Consider the following 27933-nt stretch of genomic DNA (forward strand, 5'->3'; position numbering starts at 1 on the left):
AGAGAGAGAGAGAGAGAGAGAGAGAGAGAGAGAGAGAGAGAGAGAGAGAGGTCTTTTACAATCATTAAGGCTCCTGGCCTTGTCTCCTGGCTGTCATGTCATGGGCAGAGGTGGCACTCACTGTCTTGAGGTAAATCTTCTAAGGTCATTTGTGGGGAGACACCAGGAGCCATTAGCAGCTGGGTTTGGGGGCATCACGATCACTGGGTTTTGATCCAAGAAGTCAGGGTCTGATGACTAAGAGTGAGGAATTTTTGATTTTCATTTTTGGTCTTTTTGAAGCTTAGCTTTATTTGGGGCCTTTTAATTTCCATACTAAGGACGTCTCCCAGAGGCCCCAGGGAAGCAGGGGAGCGGGTACAGGTTACCCACGATGCTGATCTGCCCTGTAACCACCCATGCTGTCCTTCTGTTTCCTCTCTGCTTCCCGAGGCCACTTCCAGGTGTTGTCACTGAAAACCCTCCAGTGTTCCTGGGGTCTCTGACGGAGGCACTGGAAACAGAGAAACACCTCAGGTCTCCCTGGCTCAGAGGTGACAGCAGAGGTCTCTGAGGAAGGTTCCAAGATTGCGCATGGCCACTAGGACAAGGCCATGAGACCCAGGAGCCAAGGGTCAGATCCCATAAATGGCTGTAAAGATGTGAGAAGAACCCTGGGAGCCAATGCACATGAAGCAGCCATGCCCAAGGAACTCTACCTGTCCCCAATGAGCCCATTCCTCAGGCACGGCTTACAAGAGCAAGCAGTCTGGGACAGCCGCATCTCCACAACATCCACCCCAGCAGGAAAGACAGCTCGCAGCCGCTGAGTCAGTGGACTTTCCACCACAGACACCAGCCTTCTGCTGTTGAGACCTGTGAGTGCCTCCCAGTGGCACACACAGCTGGCGCGGGGGGGGGGTACTCGCTGTTATAGATGTCATGGTAGAGGCTGGACTCCCCAGGGATGGTCTAATGGCTCTCCCCACTTTCTACAAGGCAACTTCTTTTGGCTTGCTTTTTTTTTTTTTTTTGTAATTTCGATTTGTATTTGTTTTATTTTATGTGCTTGAGTGTTTTGCATGCACTTATGTAGGTGCACCACATGTGTGCCTGGTGCTCACAGAGGTCAGAAGAGGGCACGGATCTCCTGGAACTGGAATTGCAGATGGTTATTGTTAGGTCCAAATGAATCTCCATTTCCTGAATTCTAGCAGTTAGACAAATGTCAGCAATCCTCAGAGACTTGTGACGCTGATTCCCCTCTACCAAAGGGAGCAGTTCACTGGCAGAAGGGACAAAAGCTTATCTGTGGCAACTATTAGCACACCAAAGCACATGCTGGCCTCCAGCCCCCTCAGTACCACAAGTACCTGCTACACATTTCAGAGCCCATGCTGGTCCTGGCCTGCCCTTCCTTAAACTTCTCCAGCTCACAGGCTGCCCCCTCCTGACTACTCATTCTCCTTATAAGCCTGCTATTTCTCTCTCTCTCTCTCTCTCTCTCTCTCTCTCTCTCTCTCTCTCTCTCTCTCTCTCTCTCTCTCTGTGTGTGTGTGTGTGTGTGTCTGTCTGTCTGTCTGTCTTTCTGTCTGTCTGTCTCTGTGTGTATGTGTGTCTCTATCTCTCTGTGTGTCTGTCTGTCTGTCTGTTTCTGTGTGTGTCTCTATCTTCTGTGTGTGTATGTCTGACTGTCTCTCTTTCTCTGTATGTGTCTCTGTCTCTGTGTGTGTATCTGTCTCTGTGTGTGTGTCCTCCCTCTCTGTGTGTCCCTTTCTGTGTATCTCTGTCCCTCTGTGTCTCTCTCTGTCCCTCTGTCTCTGAGTGTGTGTGTCCCTCTCTCATGTTCTCTCTCGCTTTCTATTTTCATCTCCCTAGCTCCTCCTCTCTTTCTTCCTCTCTCTACTGCTCAGCTCTGCTGCTCCTGCTTCTATCATGCCAGGATCCAGGCTGGCCTTGTCCAGTCTACTTTCCGTCTCTCCCCTGGACTCTTCAGATGCCTCTGAATGTACTCTCTCGGACATCTGCAATAAAGTCCTTTCCCTTAACACACCACGAAGCAGTCATGCCAATTTATACAGTTGTGAGCGGCCATGTGGGTGCTGGGAATTGAACTCAGGTCCTCTGCAAGAGCAGCAAATGCTTTTAACCACCGTGTTATCATCTCACCTCAGCCTCCACTCATTAGTTTCATAGGCAGAGATTCGTGTAGCCCAGGCTGGCCTTGAACTCAATATGCATCCAAGGATAACCCTTGATGCCTGACCCTTCTGCCTCCACCTATCCAGAGTTAGGATAACAAGCTTGTGCTATCATGCCCAGTTTATGAGTGCTAACATCAAACCCAGAGCTTCAAGCGTGCTGAGCAAGCATTCTAGCAACGGAGCCACATCACCGGCCCCAAGGGGAATGTTAATAGTCTCAGCTGATTAAGAGTTCCCGTGGGTAATCCTGGCAACTCAGACTTTCACAAAGCCACGCCATGTCATTCCTGGAGGGCGGAGTCCAGGACACCCTCCGTGCCGGGCATCACCAGCCCCCAGAGTCTCAAGTCCAGGAAACCAGCAGGATTTCACAGCAGTTGGGACAAAGGCCCAGGATTGACAGCTTGACAGCGGAGCTGAGCGTAAGGGCCTGTCACGGCCACTGAAAGTACTTCTTATCCTCCTTTCCTTCCTTCAAGTCATTACCAGGCTCCCTAGGACTGAGGCAGGAGAATGGAGCAGAGTGGGATCCAGAGACCTTCCATGGGTGATGCGGAAAGCTGGCACATGAGGAAAGTGGGCTGGCAAGAAGAAAGGGTGAAGCACTTCCATGCACAACTCTATGAGCAGGGCGGCGTAGAAGCTGGCGCTTCTGTGGAGTGTTCTGAAACCTGGACATCACTGATATTGGGAGCTGTTTTTGCTCTCATGGCTCCTGCCTGGGCGATTCCACCTTCAATCAGTACAAAGAGCTCTGCCATACGAGGACCCGTGTCTCTTCTCCATCTGGGGTGCAGAGCTTCCCCCAAACCATTCTCAGCCATCCAGGACAAGACCAGCCAGCAAGAGGCTGCAGCTCTCTGTCTTTCAGGGTGAAAACCCTGCTTCCAGGCAGACTTAGGGTCCTCCCAGTCCCTGCTCAGGAGACAGCTCCTTCCTGCCAACCCTACCCCACCTTTTCCCTGAAGTCAATGCTCCTGTGTTAGGGCTGATGTACCCCGTTGTTCTCCAAGGTACACAGAATGTCATAGATCAACTCCATGTGCTGGCAGGTCAGGTTCACAACCCCCTGGGCTCAGCAGCAACCAGACCTGGCAGGAGAAGGCTCTCTAACTAGGACTCTGAGGCCTGAGAAACCAGCCCACCTTAAGTCACACTCCCATACATAAGATTTTAGCCTTGGTTCGCCAACCTCATGAAACACCTAAATAAAATAAAGGGGGTTCCTATGTTTGAGTGGAAAAATGGTCACTTTATTTACCATTTTCTCCTACTTGAAAGATGACATCAGCCAGAGCTGGGAGCTTGTGACCAGTGGAGATCTCAAATAGCTTCACCTCCTTATCACTAGTGAGGGTGTCTCAGGGTCATTGCTATTATCCCTCCAGCAGCACCTCTATTCTACAGGGGTGCAGTCCAAGGCTCCCCACGGAGAGAACCAAACACACACTGTAATGAGCATGCTGAGCCGCAGACATTCTACAGTGTCAACAGTCGGTGAATGACAGTAAACACTTAAGTTAACACGTTGATTTCATTGGCTGAGACTGACCAAGCAGTTCAGATTTCCCTTGATGTGTGGCCACTGGAAATCACATTTTTATTTTGTCCCCATCTTAATTGCTAATATTAACTCTTAGATCCTACCCTAATCGGTGGGTTCCAGGTGAGGAACAGAGCTGCAGGGGCCATTGGGAGTTCTCTGCCTGTGGGTCCCTTGACATGCACACTGTGAGGTCAGAGGGCCGGCATGAGACCATTCCTTTGTGGGTAGTGTCCTTCTCCTTATTGGACATTGGTGAGGCACGTCACTCCTTATGGTCTGGTGTGTGAGGTAAATTCTCAGGCCTTGTTTTCAGTTATGGTTGTAACCCAGCAGTATGCTCACCATGTCCCAATCCACTTTAATCAATTTATGGGTGTCATCTTTCCCTTTTTAGGCAAAGGTTAGCAATCTGTGCCTCCTGGGTACTGCTGGACAGGTGGTGGTGTCTACATGCACAGCAGGGTGCAAAGTCATGTACCTCTGCAATGGCAGTCAACACAGAAGGGGTGTGGCAAACGAAGTCCCTCAGAGCAAGAGGGACTCAATATGTAATTTCAATATGGAATGACTTAGAGCCATGCACACCTGATCTCACATACCTCTGGTAAGGTTTAATTTATAAAGCACAGTAAGACATTAGTAATAATAGAACAAAGAGCTGTAGTAAACATCACTGGACGCTTGTCTTTCTGTCTGTCTCATTCCTCCATTCTTTGGCTCTTTCCCCTTCTCAGGTGGTGCGAGATGGCAACATGCCCACCAGAAGAGGAAACGAGATGAATCATGTGAATGTCGTGACACAGCCTCGAGCGGCTGTTGGCCCGGTGCTAAGTCAGAAGAAGGATCACTGAGCCAGAGGCATGACACAGTCAGGTAACCAAAACCACAGAATGTAAAAGGAGGGGCCACCTTGCCTGGAGATCACGGCATTCTTACCCTGCTGCTGCATCTTGCTATGTGCCACATGGAAAAGAAGCACATACATGACCAAAATTTTTAATGTGATTGTTTGAGGTTTTCATACATGTATATAATGTGCTTGGATCAAATCCCTGCCCCCCATTCCATCTCCTCCAACGCCTTCCCTGTACACCCCACCTCCACATTCTTCTGGTTTGTTTTTTAAAGTCACTTAGTCAACTCGGTGCTGTCTGTCTCTATGTAGGTGTAGGATTATATTTGTTGAGGCTTGCGTTGAGTTCTAATATGCGGTCAGTTTTGGAGAAATTTCCATAGGCTTCTAGAATAATGTGCAGTCTTTGGTCTTTGGGTGGAATGTTACATAGATGTAGTGTTTTGAACGAGAATGGCCCCATTGGCTCATGTGTTTGAATGGTTGGTCCCCAGTTGGTGGAACTGTTTGGGAAGGTCTTGCTGGAGGAGGGTTGTCACTGGGAGTGTGTTTTGAGATTTCAAAAAAACTCCTGGAATTTCCAGTTTGCTCTCTCTGCCTCTTGGCTATGGATCACGATGTGAGTTCCCGGCTGTTTCTTCATTTCTTCATCATGGACTCTATCTAGCTGCAACCATAGGCCAAATTAAACACTTTCTTCCATAAATTGCCTTGGTCATGGTTTTTTTTAATCACAGCAATAGAAAAGTAACTAAGAGATGTTTGTTAAGTCCATTTGATTGATGATGTCATTTAAACCCAATGTTTCTATGCTTAGTTTTTGCCCAAATAACCTGTCTACTGATAAGAGCGGGGTATTGAACTCATCTACTCTAATTGCACTGTGGGGCAATCTGTGTTGTGTGGTTTTATATTTCAGTGTCTCTGTTATTAATTGGGTGTCCCCATGTTTAGGGTATATATGTTTAGGAATGTAATATCCCATCGATGGACTTTTCCCTTAATGAGTGTGACCCTCCCTATCTCTTCTGACTAGTTTTGGCTTGAGATCTGTTTTGTCAGATCTGAGAATGCTCTGCCTGCCTGTTTCCTAGTTCCATTTGCCTGGGGTACATTTTCCTATTCTCCACTCTATGGTGCGCCTGTAGTTAGTTGGTCATGAAGGTGTGTGCTTCTTGGAGGTAGCAAACAGATAAATATTGTTTTCTAACCCAAACGGCTAGTTTGTGTCTCTTTGTTGGGGAATTGAAACTATTAAGACTTATAATTGAAGTATCCATACTAATTCCTGTTGTCTTGTGGTTTTCTCAGATCTCTTTAGATCAACTGGTCTGGACTTGTTTATTTACTCCCTGTGACCTCTTTGATGTGTTTATTCTTTTCTTCAGACTGAATATTCCTATAAGTAGACTCTGTAGAGCTGGGCTAGTAGTTAGGAATTCCTTTAACCTATTTTTATCACACAAAGTTTTCATTTCTCCTTCAATTTTAATAAATAATTTTGCTGGGTATAATAGTCTGGATTGACAGTTATAGTCTTCTAGAACTTTAAACACATCTTTCCAGGACTTTCTGGTTTTAAAGGTTTATGTCACATGATCAATTGGTAGTCTGACAAGACCACCTTTATAACTTATTGAACTTTCTCTCTTGAAACATTTACACTTTTTATTTATTTAATCTTATGTATATAAGTGTTCCTGTATGTATGTAAGAGCACTACATGCATGCAGTGCCTACAGAGGCCAGAAAAGGTTGTTGGGTTCCCCTGGAATTAATGTTACAGACAGTTGTGAGTCACCATGTTGGTGTTAGGAATAGATCCCCAGTCTTCTTTCTATAAGGGTGATCCATCTCTCCAGCCTCTCCTCCCCCTTACGGCTTTAATACCCTTTCTTTATTCTGTGGTTTTAATGTTTTGATGGTGTCATGGAGAGTTACTTTCCTGTTCTCTTCTATTTGGTGTGATCATAGACCACTTAAGCCCAGAAAGGCATCTTTTTCTCTGTTTGGAAATTCTTCTTTTATAATTTTATTGAAAATAGCCTTGGTGCCTTTGCTGTGGCATGCTATATATGCTATATATACGTTGCCCATAACCCAAAGCTTTCCCTGGTATCCCAGAGTTCTCCCACTTTCTGTTCATATTTCGTGAAATGTGTGTTTTGAATATATTTAAGAGTGATCATTTTTACCGAGTGACCCAGTCCCATCTCAGGTTCTGTTTTCGGCACGACCCACTCTGTTGGCAAGGCTTTCTGCTGAGGGTTTTATCTGTCTTGTTGAAAATTTCACTTCCAGCATCTTTTCAGTTTGGGCTATCATCAGCAAGTCCATATATTTGTAGAATTCTATTTTCTGGTCTTGGATTGGTTGCTTTTATTTCTCTTTTCGTTTTCATTCTCTTGGAGTATACTTATGACTTCTTTGAGTTGTCTGACCATACTTATAATCAGTCTTTTGAATTCTTTGTCTGATAGCTTTTCTGGGTCATTTTCGTGGATGTGGTCATTAGGGTGTCGTTGTTTGTAGAGGAGACCAGTCTTGGTTTTTCATATTGTTTATATTTCTGTGTTGAGACTTGCACATCTGAAGCTAGCTGGCTGAGTTTCTCTTTTATACTCTGTAGTTTTAAATTTTGAATCCCTTTTTTCTTTTCAATAGTAGCTTTTGCCATCTTGAGTGTAAGGTTGAGGTGCCATTTTCTCCTGTGGTGGTATTTAGGCCCTGAGACTCTGCCTCAAGTCTTCCTCTGTGGGTCAAATAGTGCCTCAACACTGAGGGCCCCTTGCCTGGGTCTACATGCTGTGGGCCTTACCCAGAGTCAGAGGCAGTCCTCACCCAGTCTCTGCAGCTTCTCTGAAGCTGTGCAGGATGTGAACCTGCCAGCTCCAATAACACTGGCCCAGGCTAAGGGTGGGATCCATCCTGGGTTGCAGCGTTGGCTGAAGTCACTGTAAAGTATGAAAAGCCCCCTGTGTTCTTGGGTTTAACCCAGACTCAAATTTAGTCACCCTGAGTCCACAGCTTCTTCTTTCCTTTCCTTTCCTTTCCTTTCCTTTCCTTTCCTTTCCTTTCCTTTCCTTTCCTTTCCTTTCCTTTCCTTTCCTTTCCTTTCCTTTCCTTTTTTTCTTTTCTTTCCTTCTCTCTCTGTCTCTCTCTGTCTGTCTCTCTCTCTTCCTTTCTTTCTTTCTTAAATTTCTTTATTATTTATAGTGTTCTGCCTCATGTATACATGTACACCAGAAGAGGGCACCCAATCTCATTATAGATGGCTGTGAGCCACCATGTGGTTGCTGGGGATTGAACTAAGGACCTCTCGGAAAGCGGCCAGTGCTCTTAACCTCTGAGTCATCTCTCCAGCCCCCCACAGCTTCTTAAGAAGTTACTTTGGAGTGTGGAACTCCCCAAACACCTACAAGATCAAATTTTACTTTTCATTATTTTTAAGTTTTTAAAACTTTTATTTTATAATTTATGTATGAGTGTTTTGCCTTTATGAGTGTTATGTCTGTGCACTACATGTGTACAGTGCTCACAGAAACCAGAAGAGGGCATCAGATCCCCTGGAACTAGAGAGTTGCAGACAGTTGTGAGCCAACACATGGGTGTTGGGAATTGAATCAGGTCCTCCACAAGAACAGCTAGTGCTCTTAACTTCTGGGCCAACTCTCCAGCCCTGTTTTTAATGTTTTTTTTTATTAGCTATATTTCAATCAATTTTTATCCTTTATGTCTGGTTTGTTGTGTCCTTAAAAACATGCTGGTCTGGGGATGTATCTCCGGGATGCAGCACTTGCCCAAAGTTTAATTCCTGACAGCACTAACACGAATCCATAGGCTTCAGAAGACCCGTGGCTGTGAGCAGGTTGAAGTTTCTGCCATGGAGAGATATCCCCCAAGAAAAGGGAAGTAGCTAAGATGGAGCCTCACTCAGCGGTAGCTGGGGACTTGGGGGCAAGTCTGTGTGGGAAGTCTAGAAAAGAACTCTATTGCATTCTATATTCCCACTCCCTTTTTAAGGAGCCTATATGTGTAGTATAGCTCCAGTTTTTTGCATGTTTCTTCTTGGCCCAGCATTCAGTTGAACAGAAGGGCTCCTGGCATGGGGAGAGTAGGAAGAAGAGCTTTGCAGGCACAAGCTACTCCTTCTCTCTGGATGGGTCTGGTAGTGCCTGGGAACCACACGGCAGCCCTCAGTCTCCCACCAGACAACTCTGGAGAGCAAGCACATTGGCTGTACTTCGGGCTGGTGAAAGGGTGTAGACTTGCCCTTTGGCATCCACTAATGTACATTTATGGTACCTGTTCCAGAAAGGCAAAGGCTGACACAGCCTACTGCTCAACTCTATATCGGGGTGCCAGGTGGCCCCTAATTCTTCAGTGGCCCAGCAGGTAGGTGCTTTGTGGCCCTGCCGTGACAGCCACGGGATGTGAGACACCTGAACATTCTTTGGGGGGTCCTGTTGCAAGAGCACATGGGATTCTCCATTCATCCGTCTCACGTAGTCAGCTGGTAGAGGTGGGCTGTGACTGAGAAGTGCTAGGAAGATGTCCCCACAGCTCAGATCCCAGCTCTTTCTGGGAGATTTCTGCACCCCTTGCTGAACCTCTCCCAGACAGAATCCACAGCCCCCTCCACGTTCCCCAACTCCAGTCCTCTGAAGTTCAAAGCCACTGTGAACTTTGACTCTAGTCCTCTGTCCCAACTTCTGCCATCAGAGAAACCAGAGCAGAAGTGCGGGCAGCTTACCAGTGGCTACACTCCTGAAGAAAACACCCTTCCCAGCAAACACTAGTTGCCTATAACGCCTCAGGGAGGGGCAGCCCCTTCTCAATCCAAGAGGGACTGTTGACAGGTACCGCCTTGTTCAGCTACTCACCTCCTTTTGACTTCAAGAGTGCAACAGCTAGGCCATGCCCAGAAGACAGTGTTCCACAACACGCCACCCCTCTCTCCAGCTCTGACATTTTCCTCCCTTCTACAGTGTCCCCCGAGTCTCGGAGGGGAGATAAACATATCTGTCCTATTTACAGCTGAGCACCACTGACTACACTTATTCTCAGCAATCTGGCCAGTTCCGTGTCCCTCCAGGAACTGCTGCCCATTGGAAAAACAAGCCTCTCTGGCCGAAGCTGACAGCGAGCGCACCAACCCATGGGCGTGAGCATAGGTGTTTGGAAGGCAATTTGATCAGCCCATTATGTCTATTTAGTGAAACAACAGCAGTAGCTGTGCCTGTAGGACCTGTGACTTCCTCAGGCAAGAGTTTTCAGTCCCTTACAAAGGCTGCATTTCTCAGCTGCGACTCCAGCCACACAGGGCCATGTGAGCACTCCCAGCAAGTGATACACGAAAAGAGGTCACTGTGAACTTCCAAGCCCTCTCATTCCTAGGAAAGGGCATTGCCCTCTCTTCTTCTTCTCCTGACTGGAAAGCAGAAGTGGTAGCCAGCTGTGGTCACGAGGACAAATGTCTTCTCTGAGCATTTACACCCTTTGGTGCCTCCTCCCCCACTGTGGTGTGGGAACAGAGGCCTTCTGTCAACAGGCATGTGAGTGAGTCACCTTGGAAACGTATCTTCCACGCCGCTTCACCTCCAGAAAAGCACTGATAGCCACCTCCAGCTGACACTGCTAGAAGTCACCTTGGCCCACAGAAGCCCACAATGGGTTACTAAAACCATCCCATCTTAGGGTCATTTGCTATATCAGATAACTATTGTGGGTTGAAATGTGTTCTCCCAAAATTCATATGTTGGACTGTTGCTTGAAGCCCCAGGACCTCAGAACATGGTGGCATTTAAAAACAGCCTTTAGTGAGGTAACCAAGTTCAAGTGAGATTATAGGGTGGGCCTCAATCCAATATAACCTTATAAAAAAGGGTGTTGTTGAATTAGGGAGATGGCTCCGTCTGTAAAGTGCTTGTTGCACAAGAATAAAGACCTGAGTTTGATTCCTAGAACCCAGAGAAAACAAGCTAAGTGTGGTTCTAAGCACTGGGAACCCCAGTGATAGAGAAAGACAGGCAGCCTCTCAGGGCTTACTGTCCGGTCAGCCTGGCTAAATCAACGAGTGACAGAGCCTGTCAGCAAAAAACCAGCGGTGCACGGGTCCTGAGGAACGAAACTGAGCTTGAGTTCTGGCCTCCATGTGCACACATACACAGGAGAAGAAAATGAGAAAATTAAAGTATAGCAAGGGCGGCTATGTGTGCTGCTGTGTGTGTGTGTGTGTGTGTGTGTGTTCATATGTGCGCTGTGTCTCCTCACATCCAGTGTGGCCTCTGTATGCTGTGTTTCCTCCCACCCTGTGTTGCCTCTGTCTCTTTGCCTGGGAGACTCGTGTCCCTCGGGGACACACAGGACATTTTTAGTTACTGCATTTGTTGGAATGCATTTTCAACCTCCTGTGGTAGACACCAACCTCATGTAAAGCTAGGGCTTTGTTTCTTTACTCCTGAGCCAGCAGGGAGACACCTGGCAGGATGCTGAGGGCCCAGCCTACTACCTACTACCTACTACCCCTTGGATGTCACCCGAACCCATTGTGGTGACTCTCTAGAGAAAAGGACCACAGAGAGCACGGAAACAGCAGGAACTAACTGGATACCCGGGACTCAGGTCTTGGTAGGGTGGCTCTGAGCAGGTCTGAGAGAGGGCCCTCTGTGTTCTGTGCTGTTCTAGAAAAAAAGAAGCCTCGGGACAGGAACAGCTGGCAAGTGTCTTGGGCCTGGGGCGCCATCCAGGTCATGGAGGAAATGACACAGGTGTGCGTAGATGAGACTATTTTTACCAAGACCTGTGCAAACAGAGGTGCGGGCTCGTCTGGCTAGTCTCTCCCTCCCCTGGCACCTGGCCTACAGGGCCATTACCAAGTAGGCAGTGCCTGCTTAGTTGGGGGCCATAGAGGCAGGATGGACAGCTAGAGAAACAGTAGCCAGGTGCCCCAGGGGCTTTCTAACCAGAGCCACTAGTTCCCTCTAGGTGAGGCGGGCTCAGACTCAGCTACTGGAGCCAGCTGAACCCTCTTAGATCCCATACCAGGCTTGTGGGCTTGGCTGCAGTCAGGGTACCAGGGTCAGAAGTCAGGATGGGTAGAGGGATCATAGTCAGGTGTGGTTCTGGGATCATGGGTCAATGTGGACTGAAAGGCTAACAACTATCAGGATCAGGGGTCCATCTAAATTGGAGCCTGTAATCAGGTCAAAGGTCAGGCTGGGGTCAGAAGTGAACTCAGAGTCGTGGGTGGAGGCCTGAGATTGGACCTGGGGATTAGCCTGCAGTCATGAGAGGCTTGGCCATGGGCCAGTCACAAAGAGAACAACACTGAAAAAATGTACCAGCCCAACCCTTTTTCATGCTTCTTCTCCCTTAACTGACAGCCACTGTGTGGGTCTGCCATCCCCAGAGAAAGCCCCTCCGTCCTCCCAGAGGCAAAGCTGACACAGATCCCCACGCGGACCTAACAGGGTGGTTAGGGGCAGGGTGGGGTGCTCCCAGAAGGACCTGTCAAGGCAGGGCTGAGTTGGGGTAAGAGTGCAAGCTCCTTCCTCACTGGAGGTCCTGGTCCTCAGGACCCAGGCAGGGGACCCAGGCAGGAAAAAGCTTTGAAGGCCAAAAGAGAGGGCTAGCCAGGAGACCGACCGCCACTGATCTGGGGCAACCTTAGAAACCTGAGGACATGGTCGGCACTGGGTCCTTCTAAAATGCATCATTTATCTCTTAAATGTGATTGGCTGAGGATAATGCAGCAATCCAGGACCTCAAGTGATGTTTGTGCATCCCTGACCTCTTGGGAGCTTGCACTCCAGCAATGGAGTGAAATGAAAAACCTTCTAAACCACAAATGATCAAATAGCATCTTAGAGCCGGGGCCTGGGTTTAAGTAGGAGGGAAACTAGGAATTGGGATGGGGAGAGGAAGCAGCTTGCAATATTAAACAGGGAGGTTTCCAGCTGGGGGGGGTGCTGCGTGGGAATCCCTGGTTGATGTACTCAAGCTAGGAGAGACTCTAGGAGATTCTCGGAACAGCAGGAGGCCAGAGTGGCTAGTCAGGGGACAGGAGACAAGAAGAGTCTTGATAAGGAGTTCAGGGTCTGTGAGCTCTTTCAGGGTCAAAGGTGATGGCATCACTGGTGTCTTAAGATAATTAGTCTGAAAGGAAGATGCTAAAGCTGGGTGTGGTGGCACACACCTGTAATCTCAGCACTTGGCAGACAGAGGCAGGTGGATCTCAGAGTTGGAGGCCAGCCTGGTCTATACAGAGTGAGTTCCGGGACAGTCAGGGCTACACAGAGAAACCCTGTCTGAAATAAATAAAGCAGGAGGAGGAGGAAGAGGAGGAGGAGGAGGAGGAGGAGAGAGAGAGAGAGAGAGAGAGAGAGAGAGAGAGAGAGAGAGAGAGAGAGAGAGAGAGAGAGAGAGAGAGAGAGAGAGAGAGAGAGAGAGAGAGAGAGAGAGATGTTAAATGACAACTGAGAGAGGCAGTCGCCAACTTCTGTCGGTTGATGCAGAAGATGGAGAGAGAGCTTGTAAGGGGCACTGTCCAGGGCTCTGTCTAATGGGTGAAGCTTATTCAAAGAACCCATTTTTCAAAGCATTGTAAGACAGGGAAGGAAAATTAAAGGTTAGATAATGACTACAGATCTAGAGCTGTGACGGAATCTCCCTCTGCCTTTCACCAGTGCTGACAGAGGAGCTTCCTGATGCAGCTTGGTGGCAACCTCTCCGCAGCTCTCATCCTTCACAAACCTTTGCCCTGCGCCTGCTGTCATGCCAGGCAGTGGCAATAAATGCTAAATATATGTACAGACACACACACAGAAGTCAATATGAATACTCAACCCAATACTGTGAATGCAGACTGTGCACAGAGAGAAGCTAAAGATTCTCAGAGAGCAGAGATGCAGGTAATGGAGACAAAGGGGGCCTGGGAAGAGCGCAGAGTGGGAAGGAGCGACAGAGAAGTCGCCCCATGCTCCTTGCTCCAGCATCCAGCTGCTGCTGCTGCTTTTCCCTCCCAAGTTCCCATCCTCTGCTCACGGTCCTCTTCCCCATCACCACGTCCTCATTTCTCTTCCTCTGCTTGGAAGCCTCCATCTTGCAGGCTTGCCTCCCAGCTCTGGACAGGGAGCCCCACCCAGCCGCTAGGTCTCCAGGCAGCTCTACTGTGAGGTCTCCGATGCCCCGACTCCAGGCCCCCCAGATCTGCTCTCTCCTCGCTAGGGGTAGTACTCCTTAAGAACAGCCTAAGGGGAGTAAGGAAGTCAGGAGGGGTGGTTCATGGGGCCCAGTTTTGCAACCACAGGTAATAGCTTGGCCAGACAATATGCTACCACAGAGGAGGACTGCAGCTGGAGAAAGGCAGAAGTAGCTATAAAGACCTTTCCTGTCCAGACCAGGAACTTGATTCCTCAGGCTGCCTCCCTTCAGAAGCGCTGGACTTGCTTTCTTCCCCTGCCTCAGGAAGTCAGCAGCCACAGACACAGGACACCAGCCCTCCACCTCACCACGGTTCTCAGGCCCTAAAGTGTCCCTCTCGGCTCTTGCTAGGATTTACTCCTGGCTAACACAGGTCTTGGCACCAGCCATGGAAGGGTCAGGTGGGTTTGACTTACCCTGCGCAAAACACCCAGCAGTCAAGAAAGGCTAAAGTTGTTTTTCTGTTGTTGTTACGTATTGAAAAGATGAAGTCAGAGTGAACGCGAGCTTTGGAAAATGAAGACAAACCTGCCCTCAGACTGTGAAGCGAGTGCTCATGAAGAAGGCATGCACGCAGGAGACTTGGGGCTTCGGCTGTGCTGGCTTCGGCCGGCCGTGCCGAGCCCAGGTCTGCTCCCTCCATACTCAGGCTGCAGAGCGCAGTCAGGAGCGTTCAGACTTTCATCACTGGCCTGAGAAGGCTGGGAGACGGACTCTACACCGAAGAGCTGTAGTCCTTAACTTGCAGCTTGTGGCCAGCCACTGTGAGGTCACCCAGCCCCATGGGTAAGGCATTACAATGAATCACCTCTTCCCACGTGCGCGTATTCTACTGGCTGTTCTACAGGGCCCTATCTACTACAGTGCTCTGTGTGCTTCTTAAATTTGCTTTTCCATCTTAAAATCTCATTCATTTGCATTGTCTGTATTGATCGAAACTTGAAATTATACCTAATCTCTAATTTTATTTTGCATCTATAGATGGTTTAGTCTCATTATAACCCTCCCAATATATAGTCTTTTATCGGGCTATAAGAGTCATTCAGCTTTTTATCCTCATCTGCTTTCTTCTCCTCCTTCCCCTCTTCTTCCTCTTCCTTCCCTCTGCTCTTTCTCCTCTGCCCCCTCTTCCTCATCCTCTTTCTCCTCTCTTCCTCTCCTCCTGGTTGTTTAGGAATTACATGGGAATTTTCATTTCCCCAGTGGACAGCTATAAAATTTTAACGCTCATTAATCTCTGGTGAGATTAATTATGTTGCTGAAACTCCATGCGTGCTTTATCCTATCCACTCTATATGTCTCTTCCAGAATCTCTGCCCAAAGTCACCTGTGAAATAGCTCACAAGAACCCGGGGCTGGAGGAGGGGAGGGGAGGGTAACCCTGGGTTGTCCTGGGGTGGGGTCCCCAACAGGGATCTATCACTGCAGAAATTAGCTCTGAGCAACCACCTGGTACTGTCTGTTCTGGGCACCCACCCCTACCCCAGACCCTTACTCCTAGCTCTGTCTGCTTCTGTTGTCAGGCACACACACCAGTCTGTCTCTCTCAGACCCTAGTATTTATTGAGCAGGGGATAGAGGGATCTTGTAGCCCCACTTAGGAGCTAAGCTCATGGAACTCAGGTTAGGAGAAGCCTTGCAACGACTGGTGGATGTAGCAGTAAAGCTCAGGGCCCGGGCATGAGATAACCTCCCTGGTTCCTGAAGGCCAGGGCCTAGAGCTCTGGGGAGGACTGGTGCCACCCACACTTCTTCTTACTAAAACTGTATTCATATTTACTATGCTGGCTAGTCTTACATCAACTTGATACAGGTAGAGTTATCTGAGAGGAGGGGCCCTCAATTCAGACAATGCCTCTATAATTCTGGCTGTAGGACATGTTCTTAATTAGTGGTTGATTAGGGAGGAACCAACCCATCGTGGGTGAGACCATGCCTGAGCTGGTGGCCTTGGGTTCTATAAGAAAGCAAACTGAGCAAGCCATGAGGAGCAAGTCAGTAAGAAGCATCCCTCCATGGCCTCTGCATCAGTTCCTGCCTCCAGGTTTCTGTCCTGTTTGAGTTCCTGTCCTGACTCCTTCTTTGATGAACAGTGCTGTGGAAGTGTAAGCCAAGTACATCCTTTCCTCCCCAACTTGCTTTTGGTCATGGTGTTTCCTCACAGCAATAGTGGGCCTAGTGGACAGACAGACACATGTGCTTCTGTGCACACATATGAGGTTGCCACTGGACAGTAAGTGTGAGGGGCAGCCCCTCCCTCTAGAATCTCTAGACACCATGAACCTCATGCCAAAGGGCCTGAGGAACCACCGCTGACCCCTGAGTTTGGAAGAAGGGAGTTCTCCAGTCATCCCTCTGTTCAGATTGGGAGCTCTAGTGACAGGGTCTTTTCCAGAGTCTTTTCCTCAGTCCCTTGGGGCAAGGCTGAACCTGCCCCACTCCCTCTATATCCCGTGCCTCAGTTTTCTCTCTCTGTAGACGTAGAGGTGAGTCACTGGGCCTGCCTCGAGGAAGGACTGGAACAGCTGGGAATGCATCTTAGTCAGTCAGTAGAGTGGTTACACAGAATGCACAAAGCTCTATGTTCAACGCCTAGTACTGTACAATCCAGGCATGCCGTGATATGTGCATTCTGGGAATGGAAGGAGAAATATCAGGAGTTCAAGGTCATCCTCAGCTATACAGCAAGTTCAAGGCCATCCTAGGCTACATGAGATTCTGTCGAAGAAAGGGGTGGTGGGGAGTGGAGAGGAAATCTTGCTTTCATCTCTGAAGTGTAGTCTGAAGATCTCACCCATACCCTGCCTTCTTTTCCTTTACTGTTCACCAGGCAATAAAATTCCATTCTCCAAGACCCATCTCAGTATCTGTTCACTCCACCACCTGAAATGACACTTACATCAGGTACCAGCCCTCTACAGAGCTCTAGGCCCGGCCTTCAGGAACCAGGGAAACTATCTCATGTTTGGGCCTCGAGTTCCACTGCTATGTCCACCAGTCATTTCAAGGCGTCTCCTACCCTGAGTTCCATGAGCTTAGCTCCTAAGTGGGGCTACAAGATCCCTCTATCTTCTGCCTAAGCAATGCTAGGGTCCTCAGAAGGCACAGTTCATGTTTCCATCAATGACAAGCCTAGCCTCACCACAGGGCCAGGAGTGTCGATAGATAAGAGAGAGGCAAGCAAAAGAAAGAACAAAAGAATATTCTTTGAACATCTGCTCAGGCCTCCCTGCAACCCTCCAACCTGTGGATGGAGTTGAAATGCTCTGGCACTCAGAAAGGTCTAGCTTGCAATGAAGGGACACACTCAGGAGGTAGGAGCGACCATCAGCACTCCGCATTGATACAGACCTAAAGTTATTGGTCCCTTCAGTTCAGAGGCTCAGGGAAGGTAAAGCTACCTTCACTCAGATGGCAATGTGACCCGATCTGCTCCAGTGGCTCCCCAGGCCACGTCGGCCACCTGGCCTTGACTTAGCCCCATTACGCAGGTCAAGGACGCTCTCTGTCTCACGGCTGCCCTCACCATTCACCAGAACCTCCTTCTCCTCCTCATTGATTCATCAGCTACAGCACAAGGCGCTGACTGAGACATCCTGAGAGGTGGCTGCGGGCCTGGAGGAGGGAGAGGGTGGCACACGCCACAGGGATGCAGCGGGCTAGAAGCCAGGCAGGACTGGATGAGTAACCGCAGATTCTTTCTGCCGAGCTTGTTGTCACGGGGAATGGCAAGTGACTGTCTCCCCCTCCCCCGCTTCATCCGCTGCACCCCTGTGATTCTGGCAACTAAAATCTGAGCCAAAAATCTGGGAGCAGGTTGCAGGGATCCGGTAGAGATCGAGCTAGCAGAGGACTCAAGTGAGAAGGGCTTCAGAAATGGGGGCAGACCTTGGCTCGGGCTCTCCTGCGATCGTTGCAGCATAGGTTTGTGAGGCAAAGGCAGGTGATGTGGGAATCCCTTCTCAGGATATGGTGGGGGGGGGGGAGTAACTACAAACACCAGCAGCAGCACCTGCTCCCTCAGCCTTGGAGATCTGCTCCGTCTGCTTTAGGTGCTTTCTCTTAAACCTCGGGTACCTGCTCCCTCAGCCTCCGGTGGCTGTGCCCTCAGCCTTGGATATACCTGCTTCCCAAGCCTCATGAAGCCCATCTGCCTCCACCTCTGCTTCAGAAGTCCCTTCCCCCCCTGAAGCCTTTCCTATTGCCTAGGTAAACAACAGCAGCCTCCTCCTCAGATTCCACAAGGCTCCCCCAAGAGTAGGCACATGGTTGACCCCATGTCTCAGAACACAGGCTTTAAGACATGGTTGACCCCGTGTCTCAGAACACCACAGGCTTTAAGACATGGTTGACCNTGTCTCAGAACACCACAGGCTTTAAGACATGGTTGACCTCATGTCTCAGAACACCACAGGCTTTAAGAGACGCAGTTGAAAGTAATCTGGGTTGCATGTTTAAGGTTGTTGTTGTTGTTGTTGCTGCTGCTTTTCCTGCTCCTTTCGTTTTTGAGTGTGCCTTGTGTCCTTTGATGGTAAGGAAGGATGGATCCCCGGGGAACAACCAGAAAGAACCGAGAGTACCTTTCACAGCGGAGAATTGGGAGAGAAGCTATTCTCCCTGAGCCATCTTCCTCTCCTGGGGGCCCTGCCAATGTTCTCAGCTGTAGCCTAGCACCAGCCTTCCAACCTCCAGCCCAAGAAGGATCGGAGTGGACAGGGCAGCCGTCACCACCGGTGACCTCTACCTCCCATCTATTTACTTCACCTGCTTGGTGAAGGTCCCATAGCAAAATGGAGTCTGGTTTCCCACTTCCTTCCAGGTACCCAAAAGCCTCCTCCCACCCCCACCCCCATCCCCAGATCTCTGTCCACAGAGAACAAGAAAATGCTATCAGGACCATAAGGTGGAGCACCGTAGTGTTTTGCTCAGGCTGGTCTGAAATCCACAGGAGTCCTCCTCCCTCAGCATCCAGAGCAGTGGGATCACAGGCACGTGCCACCATGCCCCATTTGCCGATGGAATATCAGCATTCTGCAGCTGCCTAGGTGACATATGGGGGTGGGCAGGGTTGAGAGCCAAGGCTCACACCTGGGACTTGAGCATACCACCTCAAGAGCAGATAAGAACTCAGTGCCCGGTTAAAAGGCCCAAGGCCTGAGAGGAGTGTGCCCATGGCCACAAGGGAGGCAAACCCCTATTCCTGCACTCACAGTGGCTCCTGAAATCCTAGCCCTGAAGCACTGAATGGCAACTACTAAACAGCTCCCTCTTCTGACACCCCAACACTGGAGAAAGGCCTGTGCCAACTAGCCCATTGGAAGCAGAAATTGCAGGGAGTGCCTCTTACCTCTTACCTCTATGCCCTGATGCGTGGTAGAGGCTTGGCTCAGGATCAGGATGGGGGTGAGGGGGGAGGTGGAGAACAAGGGAAGTGCGGTAGACTAGGAAGGAGAGGAAGGGAGAAGGCCAGGGGTCGCTTCCAGACTTTTCTGTAACCGGCCTCAAGGCCACGCCCACAGCGTTAGTTTCCCACGTTGCAGGTTGGGAAGGCTGGAGAGTCCTCGGGAAATTCCCGCGCTCCTGCTGGCCAGAAAGCGCCTGGAGAGCGACTTCCTTCCAAGGGATCGCACACCCTACTTCGCGCAGAGACACGCGGCCCTCTGCAACTCCGCCCCTCCTCCCACCTTTTATCCCACCACGCCATCAGCCCCCCACATCACCTTCTCACCGTGATCACTCGAGCTCTCGGAAAGCCATCTGCACAGGCTCCCTAAGAAGTAGCGCAAAGGGCTCTGAGCCGGTAACCCTGCGCCCCACGCTAGCACCGAATAATCCGAGCCCTAAAGATAAGCGTCGGAGGGAGAGCAGCCTCAGATCACCCGCTACCGGCCCGCACGATCTTGGAGACACAGCGCGGGACACTGGCACCCTGGTCCTAATTCCTGGGGACTCCGGGAAGATCGGTCTGTGGGCAGTCTGGGCCCAAGAAAGGGTACAGGCTTCGGTCCCCGCGCGGGGGCGCTGGAACATTGACTTCTCGTCCCTCACGAGCTGCGCGGGCCGAGACGTGTCCAGCTCTGAGTGCACCCTGCCCTGGGCGCCCAAAAGGAACCCCCAGTTGGGACTCCCCGACCCCGGCTGCGCCCCCTCGGCTTCTCCCTTGTCGCAGACGATTCCAGCAGCGTGATCCGCTGGACCCCATCGGAGCCCAGCCTTCAGCCCTGGAAAGCTGTGGCCCTTCTCGTCCAAGAATTTGGGCTGCAAGCCGACGTGGAAACCGGGGAACCGGCCGCTAAACCCCCTGGAGCCGACGACTGGAGGAGCTCACCGCCAGGGGCAGAGGGCGCGGCCGGAGTTGGGAGAGAAGGTGCGGGCGCGGGGAACGCTGGGCGGTGTCGAGTACAGCGTCCCCGCATCAGAGCCGAGAGGACGCACGCTAGCTAGCAGCTCTGGACGACTCGCACCTCTAGCGGGACTCTGTGCTCACGCCCCTGGGGGCCCCCGGCTCCGCCCCCTACCTGCGCCGAGGCACCGCCTCCGCCGTGCTATTGGCTAACCCCGCCGCCTGTCAGACGAGCCCCCGCCGCCCTCCCCGAGCTGGGAGCTGCGCCTCAAAGCGCCCGGGCCGCTGGCCCGCGCCACTCTCCCGCGCTGCATTAGCTACAGACCCTGTAGGCGCTCCCGGCTGCCTGCCGCGGGCTCAGGGAGGACCATGCGCCCTCCGAGCCTACCGCCTGCCCGCTGGCTCTGCGTGCTGGCAGGAGCCCTCGCCTGCGCCCTCGGACCAGCGGTGAGTGTGCGCCCCTCCACCCAGATCTCAGGGATGGGGGAACTGCGGGGGCAGCGTAGCCGGGACCATCTGGCCATCGGGGGGCAGCAGGAGCGCGGTTCTCGTCTTCTCTCTTCTGTAGCCCAGAGGCGTGGGAGCTCGGTAGCGCCGGGTCCCTCATAGCTCAGCTTAGAGCGCTCACCGCGAGGTGATCCCAAGCAGCGATGAAGAGGTTGGGGGCGAGAGGGAGCCCCAGACTTGCCTTGCGATGAGTGCCTGTGGGGGTACGTGGGGAAGAGAGCTGTGGGTGGCACGATCGAGTGAGATGGGAGATCCTGTAGACTGTCGGGTGGGAAGGAGGCTGTGAGTGTCTGGAAGCCTCTCTGGGTATTTTGTGAACTTGTGGGATGAAGACAGCACAGCATCAGACCCAGACAGCCTTAGTGCCTGTACCCTTGCGATCTGGTGAGAATTTCCTTCTGTGCTCTTCATTCTCTAACTATGGCTGATGGTGGGCAGGTAAAGGTCAGAGCTGGTGGCAGAAACAAGCATGTGTTGGGAAAAGCAGGGGGGCTTGCTCTACCTTAGACCTCGGCTTCCTCCCACACAGACATGTGTGTGGGTGTGCTCCTGTGACCATGACAGACTCACCAGGGCCATGGGGCAGACACCTGGTCACCTCCTCTAAGACTAAGGAAGACCTCAAGACTCAGAGTCCCCCTAAACCCATTTTACAGACGGACAAAATGAGGCCACAGAAGCCACACCTGTCCCTGCCAGCCTCAGTTGGACAGAGGTGATCTTCCCTTGCCTTTGCTCTAGGCCTGTGGAGCTGTTGCTTCAAGATTGTCTTTTCCTTAGTGAATTCTGGTCTGGAACAGGCGGGCTGCCTGGAGGAGGTGGGGAATCTTGGTCACCTTAGTGCAGTCTATCCCGTGGTCCCTCCCTTATCACAACCTCTACCGGGGCAGTGATCAGGACATGAATCTGTTTCTACCTAGCTGGTGTCTGGCACACCCTGCTCTGGGAAATCTCACCACCACCACCCCCACAACCCCTAAGGAGAAGGTGCTGCCCTCTGAGAATTGGCCAGCGCTGCCCCCTTCCTCCTGTTTACAGTCCCTCCCCACACTCCAAGCTTCATCAGACTCTGGCCCTCAGTGTCACAGACCGCACCAGCAACCCTCCAGCTTCCCCTACTCTGTGTCCTGGCTACTCCATTTTGAATAAGCCAGGGGGTTTTGGACCACTGGAGGCCTCTGACCGCAGCTACCATCCAGCTAGAAACAGATTGAGCCCAGTCCCTCCAATCCCATCTTCCTACTTCTTATTTGGAGGTGCCAACTCTAGCTCCTCCACCAGGGAGCCTTCCCTGGTTGCTCCTGATCTTTCCACTCCAACCCCAGCATCAGTTCCACTAGCCTCCCAGCCTTGGTTGCACTCTTGGTCCACAGAACAAGGGAAGGGACTTCCCTGGACTGGAGGGGTACGCCAGCCCCTGCTCTTCTCTCCCTGTCCTCACTTGCTCCCTCCTGGAACGGACACCCAGTGTTCCTGCTGCAGCCGGACTTGCGGGGGGACATGTTATCAGAGTCATAAAATGGCAGCTGCAGAGTTCACAGTGAAGGCACCGAGCCTTATCACTCTGTTTATGGGGCCCTGCCTTGGCCTAGGAAGGGAAATCTTTGAACGGAGAAGCCAAAAAAAAAAAAAAAAAAAAAAAAAAAAAAGGAAAGAAAACTTGCAGTGTCCCAGAGGAGGAAGTGAAGTGTATCCCAAGGCCTTCCATAGCTCCTCCCCCTGGGCAGCAGCAGACAGGTGCCCAGTGCCAGGCTGGTGGGGACACTCAGACTACAGACAGTCTGAGGCCCTACCTTGCAAGAGTCTCCACTGGAGGAGCATGTCACAACCAGGAACCTCAGAATCAATGTGGGGCACCAACTCCTAGAACTGAGGGTCGGGCCTGCTGTGACAGACACACAGGGAAGCCCAGAGGAAGAAGCAGGACAATGTCCTGAAGTTTGGCTCCACTGGCTAACCTTCAACTGCAAACTATGAAGGCAGATTTTGCTAGCCTGGCTTCTATCAAAACCTGGATGGCTGGAATAGAAGGCAAGGCTGGGCCCTCTGAGTGTTCCCCAGGCACGCAGAGGCCACACCTCACCAAGGCACGCAGAGGCCACACCCCTTCTGGACACTACTGTTGGCCTTTCCAGGATCTGCTCACTACTGCCCAGTCTTCTGGCCTCAGCAGACCATACTGTGACCTTTAGGAAACATGGTGGCTACTGAGCCAGAATACCTTCTGAACAGAGAGACGACCTCAGTTATGTCTGCCCAGGACTCCTGGAGCACTCTGAAAGACCGAACTCTCTCTAGACTTGTATGCCTCCCCATCCTGGAACCTGGAGACCTAGCCTCCTCTGAGGCTACTGTAGCTTTCGTGGGAGCCACAGTTTGGGACAACAGCCTGGACACTGCCCCTCCCCACAGCCATGGTTAGTTGGCTTAGGAAAGAAACATCTTTAATATCCATAGAAGGACCCGGTTTCCTCATCACTGAAGGGACACGCCACAAACCCTCGGCCCAGTGTGAAGGAGAATTGGGAAGGCAGGGCTGGGCTGGAACCAGCCCTACTTTTTAGCTGAGGCCTAATCTTCTCTGTTCTCAAGTGAGACAGAGTTGGGCATCCAGACAGGATCTTCATGGACTCTGAAGGAGGAGACAATAATGAATATGTTGGGTGGCACATGTGACAGGTCATCTCTGCTCCTTGGTCCCAAGCTTGGACCTTTTATCTAGCCAGGGCAGACAAGATCCAGGGAGCAGGTGAGGTGTCATGAAGTGTATTCAGGGCGTGACAAGGCCTCTCTGAGGAGAGTGGGCCGTAGTTGATGAGACATCTCCAAGTGAGGGACACCTTGGTGGCGTCCAGCTGGTGTCACATCACCTGCCCAGGGCCTCTACCCAGCCACCCTCTACCCGGCCATCCTCCTGGCATTATCAATCCTCCACTTGGCCTCTTGGTTAGTGGAAGAGGGCTGGAGACTGGAGACAGATGTGAGCCTCACCCTTCTCTCAATCTCCCTGGCTTTGCCTGCCTCCCCAATTTGGATTCCCAACATGAAAATAAGCAAGTAGAAAGAATATTACAATTAAACTGTGAGTGGTGGCTCCTGCCTGCGTTCCAGCACTCAAGAGGCTGAGGGAGGTGGAGTGAATTCAAGGCCAGCCTGGGCCCCTCAGTGATAAGTAAATGAGAATCACGTAATGAGGGACAGGAGAAATGGCTCTTGCAGAGGACCCATACAGGTACACTCCCCACTACCCATACTCAGCTCCAGGGCATCCTCCTGTGGCCTCCTTGGGCATCTGCAGGGATATGGTGTACCCACATGCACTAAGATGCACACACATGCACATAAAAAAAATTAAATCACTGTAAAAGGATAGTATAATGAATATACAGATATTTCCTGGGTTTGACATTGGATTATTTCAACATTTAATATTCACATCATTTGTTTACTTTGGCTAGACTATATTTGAGTCAATTAGAGGAACGTTGACCTTTAACTCCTTGGTTCAAAATGCATCTCTAAAATGCAAGACCACTTTCCTGTGTGCTGTGATATTCTGGTCACACCTAACACTAGTCTCCCTTATTCCTATATTTAAATGTCCTCCGACCATACTTAAGCACCACAGGATGAGCAGTGACGTCGTCAGAGGGTTGTCTTATTGCCGTGACTCTTCTGTCTGACTGACAGGGTCAGATAGCCAGCTGGCCGGTATCGGGGTGAGAATGAGGTGTGTTGGCAGTGAGCTTTGGGCAGGGCTTCCCCAGGCAGGACCAGCCCTCTCTGCATTCTATCTTATGTGGCTCAGGAGTCTAAGATCCGCATCTCTCAGGAAGTGCCACCTCCTAGCTACCTTCAAAAACAAGTTCTTCCTGCATAACAGGTCACTGGGGGAGGGGACGAGTCCACAGGCTGGCATCTGTACATCGAAGACTTGCAGCCTTGGGCTCCTTGGGTGGTTGCTGCGCAGCATTCTGCAGTGATAGATATCAATATTAGCAGCACCCACAGATCCCGGTCCCTCTTCTCCACGGGTGCCCAGGACAACGGGAGCTGTAAATTGAATATGCGCCCTGGAAGGTTTTGTGCTCCGGAGGAAACTTCCCTAGAAGTGTACTGAGATGGAGCAGGTTGGGTGGGCTGAGAGTTCATTGATTGTGAGAGCCCTTGGAGAGCCCTTGGACGTGTGTGCTGTCTGTCCGTCTGTCTGTCTGCCTCTGTGTGTAGTGTTGTTGTTGTTGTTATTGTTGTTATTGTTGAACAGAGCTGGGCATGGTGACATACATGGAACCTCAGCCCTGAGGAGGCTGAGGCAAGAGGATTGCCAGAATGGCTTCCAGATTAGCACCATTGTAAATAAGTGGCCACATGCACTCACAGAAAAGTTTGTGTAGGGGCATTCGTTTTGTTTTCTTGGGTAAACGCCTGGGCTGGCTAGCCAGATGTGCGCCACTGTACATGGCTTTTACCTGGGTGCTAAGGATCTGAACTCAGGCCCTCATGCTCACTCAGCAAATATGTTATAGATGCAGGCATCTCTACAGTCCCCTGGGAAGTTTTTTAACCCCAAAATGCAACTCTGTAACCTGATTTCTCTGCTTTCCTTACTTTGCACATGCACACGCACGATTGCACATGAACACACGTGCGCGCACACACACACACACACCAGTTTGAGTTATACTTTTCTCACTCTGATCATGGACCTCAGGAGGAGCCATGATTCACAAAGTGTGGATTAGCAGAAAGGGGGGATTCATGTTCTTGGGAAAGAGGCATGAAAATACCAGGAAGGGAAAAGAAATCAGGTGTGCTAGAGATGGAGGGAACAGGCGACTGAAACTGCTACCTGCTCACAGCATCCCCTACCGTGAGGCATGGGTCCTCGGCATGTGAAGCCAGACATGATAGGGTCATGCTGTTGGGAACAGTAGTGTTTTGGGGAACAGGTGCAAATGTGCTTGGGTAAATCACCCAATCACCCGTCCATGTAGTGGCCACCTGGCTGACCTAGAATCTGTGGCCCTCACAAGGCACTGCTGCCTCCTCAAGACTGCTTCTTCCTCAAGGGCCATGACTGTGCCCGTGCTTACAAAGACTGGTTTTGTTTTATTTTGTTTTTCTGAGACAGGGTTTCTCTGTGTAGCCCTGCCTATCCTGGAACTCACTCTGTAGACCAGGCTGGCCTCAAACTCAGAAATCCTCCTATCTCTGCCTCCCAAGGGCTGGGATTAAAGGCTTGCACCACCACTGCCCAGAAGACCTTTATTATTAATATTGTTATTATTATTATTATTAGAAAAACATACAGATCTAAAGTAGCAGCTCAGCAAATTGGTGTATGTTTGTGTGTGTGTGTTTGTGTGTGTCATATGTGTGTATTTGTGTGTGTGGTATGTGTTTGTGTGTGTGTATGGTGTGTTATATGTTTTGTGTGTGTGTATTTGTGTATGTGTTTGTGTATGTGGGGTAGTGGGGTTGTGGTGTGTGTGTTATATGTTTGTATGTTTGGTGTGTGTGTATGGTATATGTTTGTGTGTGTGTGGTGTATGTTTGTGTGTGTTTGTGTGTATGTGTGTTTGTGTATGTGTTTGTGTATGTGGGGTAGTGGGGTTGTGGTGTGTGTGTTATATGTTTGTATGTATGGTGCGTGTGTGTGGTGTGTGTTTGCGTGTGTGTGTGTGTGCTTGTGTGTGTGTATGGTGTGTTATATGTTTGTGTGTGTATGGGGTGTGTGTGTGTGGTGTGTGTTTGTGTGTGTGTTATATGTTTGTGTGTATGGTGTGTATGTGTTTGTGTGTGTATGTGTTTGTGTTTGTGTATGTGGGGTAGTGGGGTTGTGGTGTGTGTGTGTGTGTGTGTGTGTGTGTGTGTGCTTGCATGCGCTTGCATGCATGTGTTGGTGTGACAACCACACAGGTTAACTTACCACACCTTCCACCTTTCTGCCAGGCCTTCTCATGCCCTCAGCAAGAAGATGGGTCTTTATTTATTCTTCTACAGAGCTTCTCCCTTCCTCCGGTCGTCAGAGTCTCTCTGTGTTTATCGCCATGTGATCTTGGGTTTGGGGGGGATGGAGGACATGTAAATGGATCGCAGAACATGTGATGGCTTCTACAATAGGAAGACATCAAATAGGACCAGTGTGTCCTACTAACTGCTGCCAATTCCAATCTCCTTTGATGGTCCCAAATTCTATAACAGGTCCCAACTGTACAAGTCATTCATAGTGATTCTTAGAGTTTAGAATTCTTCAGACAGCACACTTTCTCTGGCTCGATCGACCTCATATTTCCTTCAGAGGCCACCGGTCCCCCAAAAGACTCTTGTTTCCCTGTATCCAACCACCTATAGTGTGACATGTCTTTGCAAAGTGTCTGTTCCCTACCCTCACCTTTCTAGACCACATCTTTGAGAGTCCCCATAGCCCAGGAGTCAAAGCTCATACTTCAAAACTGGCAGTCTAGGCCCTTCCCAAGTCTAACCTAACTCATCTTCATGACTCCTCACAAGATACTCCTAGAATTCCTCGCCGTATCTACCCAAGGCTTCCTGCAACCCCAACGTGGTGATTTCATGTCTGCCTGTCTGTGTGTACCCTGGGATGCTGACCACCCCTTATTGTCTGACTCTTTCCCCATTCGTATAAACTCTCTCTGTGACCCACCCTGATGCTCACTGTCTACCTAGATCCCACCCTGGAGCTCATCCAGTGATCAGCAAGCTTGGCTGTATTTGGCCAAAGAATTTTCCAATATCCACTGTGTGTCTGAAGTCCAGAAGGATAATGAGGATGTTTAGAAAAAGGAAACAAATGGGAGAGGAAGTCCAAGGTCTGCCTGAATTCCTCAGTGATAAGGACCAGAGGGAGCTGCCCTGGCTCTGTCCTCCCCAGGGCCATGGTTGACCAGATGGCCAAAGGCAAATCTCTGTCAAAGAATTGATGCTACGCAGACTAGGGCCAGAGACTTGGGCCCTGTCTAGGGATGTGACTTACTGGGTGATCTCAGGTCCCTATCTGGGTCACTGTTTCCTCTACATTGCTCCAGATGGGGGATATTTTACTCCACTAAATTTTGGCAAAGACAGTTTAACTACTGGATACCATTCCTCTTTGTGGTTCTCAGCTTTCCAGAATTCAGGATTACTCTGGGAACTCCTGGGTGCATGATCCCTGGAACCCATGCTAAAAATAGAGGAAGAAACAGGAGGAATAGAGGAAGGAAGGAAGGAAGGAAGGAAGGAAGGAAGGAAGGAAGGAAGGAGGAAAGAAGGAAGGAAGGAAGGAAGGAAGGAA

General features: G+C 50.4%; 2 protein-coding genes across 5 annotated transcripts in view; one reads left to right on the plus strand and one right to left on the minus strand.

The window, feature by feature from the left end:
* Positions 1-19796, minus strand: part of Lyzl4 (lysozyme like 4) — a 62847-nt gene extending 43051 nt beyond the window's left edge. Inside the window, exon 1 of the mRNA XM_021208029.2 lies at positions 19515-19796. The gene's annotated coding sequence lies outside the window, so the exon portion shown is untranslated. The remainder of the gene's footprint in view (positions 1-19514) is intronic.
* Positions 19797-20371: 575 nt separating this feature from the next.
* Positions 20372-27933, plus strand: part of Vipr1 (vasoactive intestinal peptide receptor 1) — a 29701-nt gene continuing 22139 nt past the window's right edge. For 2 of the 4 annotated variants that reach the window (XM_029543740.1, XM_021206948.2), the window contains exon 1: positions 20459-20576. In XM_029543740.1, coding sequence (XP_029399600.1) covers positions 20499-20576 — 78 coding nt within the window. In that variant the 5' untranslated portion in view covers positions 20459-20498. Of the gene's footprint in view, positions 20577-20757; positions 20840-27933 lie in introns of those variants that run through there. The other 2 variants (XM_021206947.2, XM_029543741.1) reach the window with 2 other exon arrangements.

Source organism: Mus pahari, chromosome 10 (assembly GCF_900095145.1).
Source record: "Mus pahari chromosome 10, PAHARI_EIJ_v1.1, whole genome shotgun sequence".
NCBI classification, from domain to species: Eukaryota; Metazoa; Chordata; class Mammalia; order Rodentia; family Muridae; genus Mus; species Mus pahari.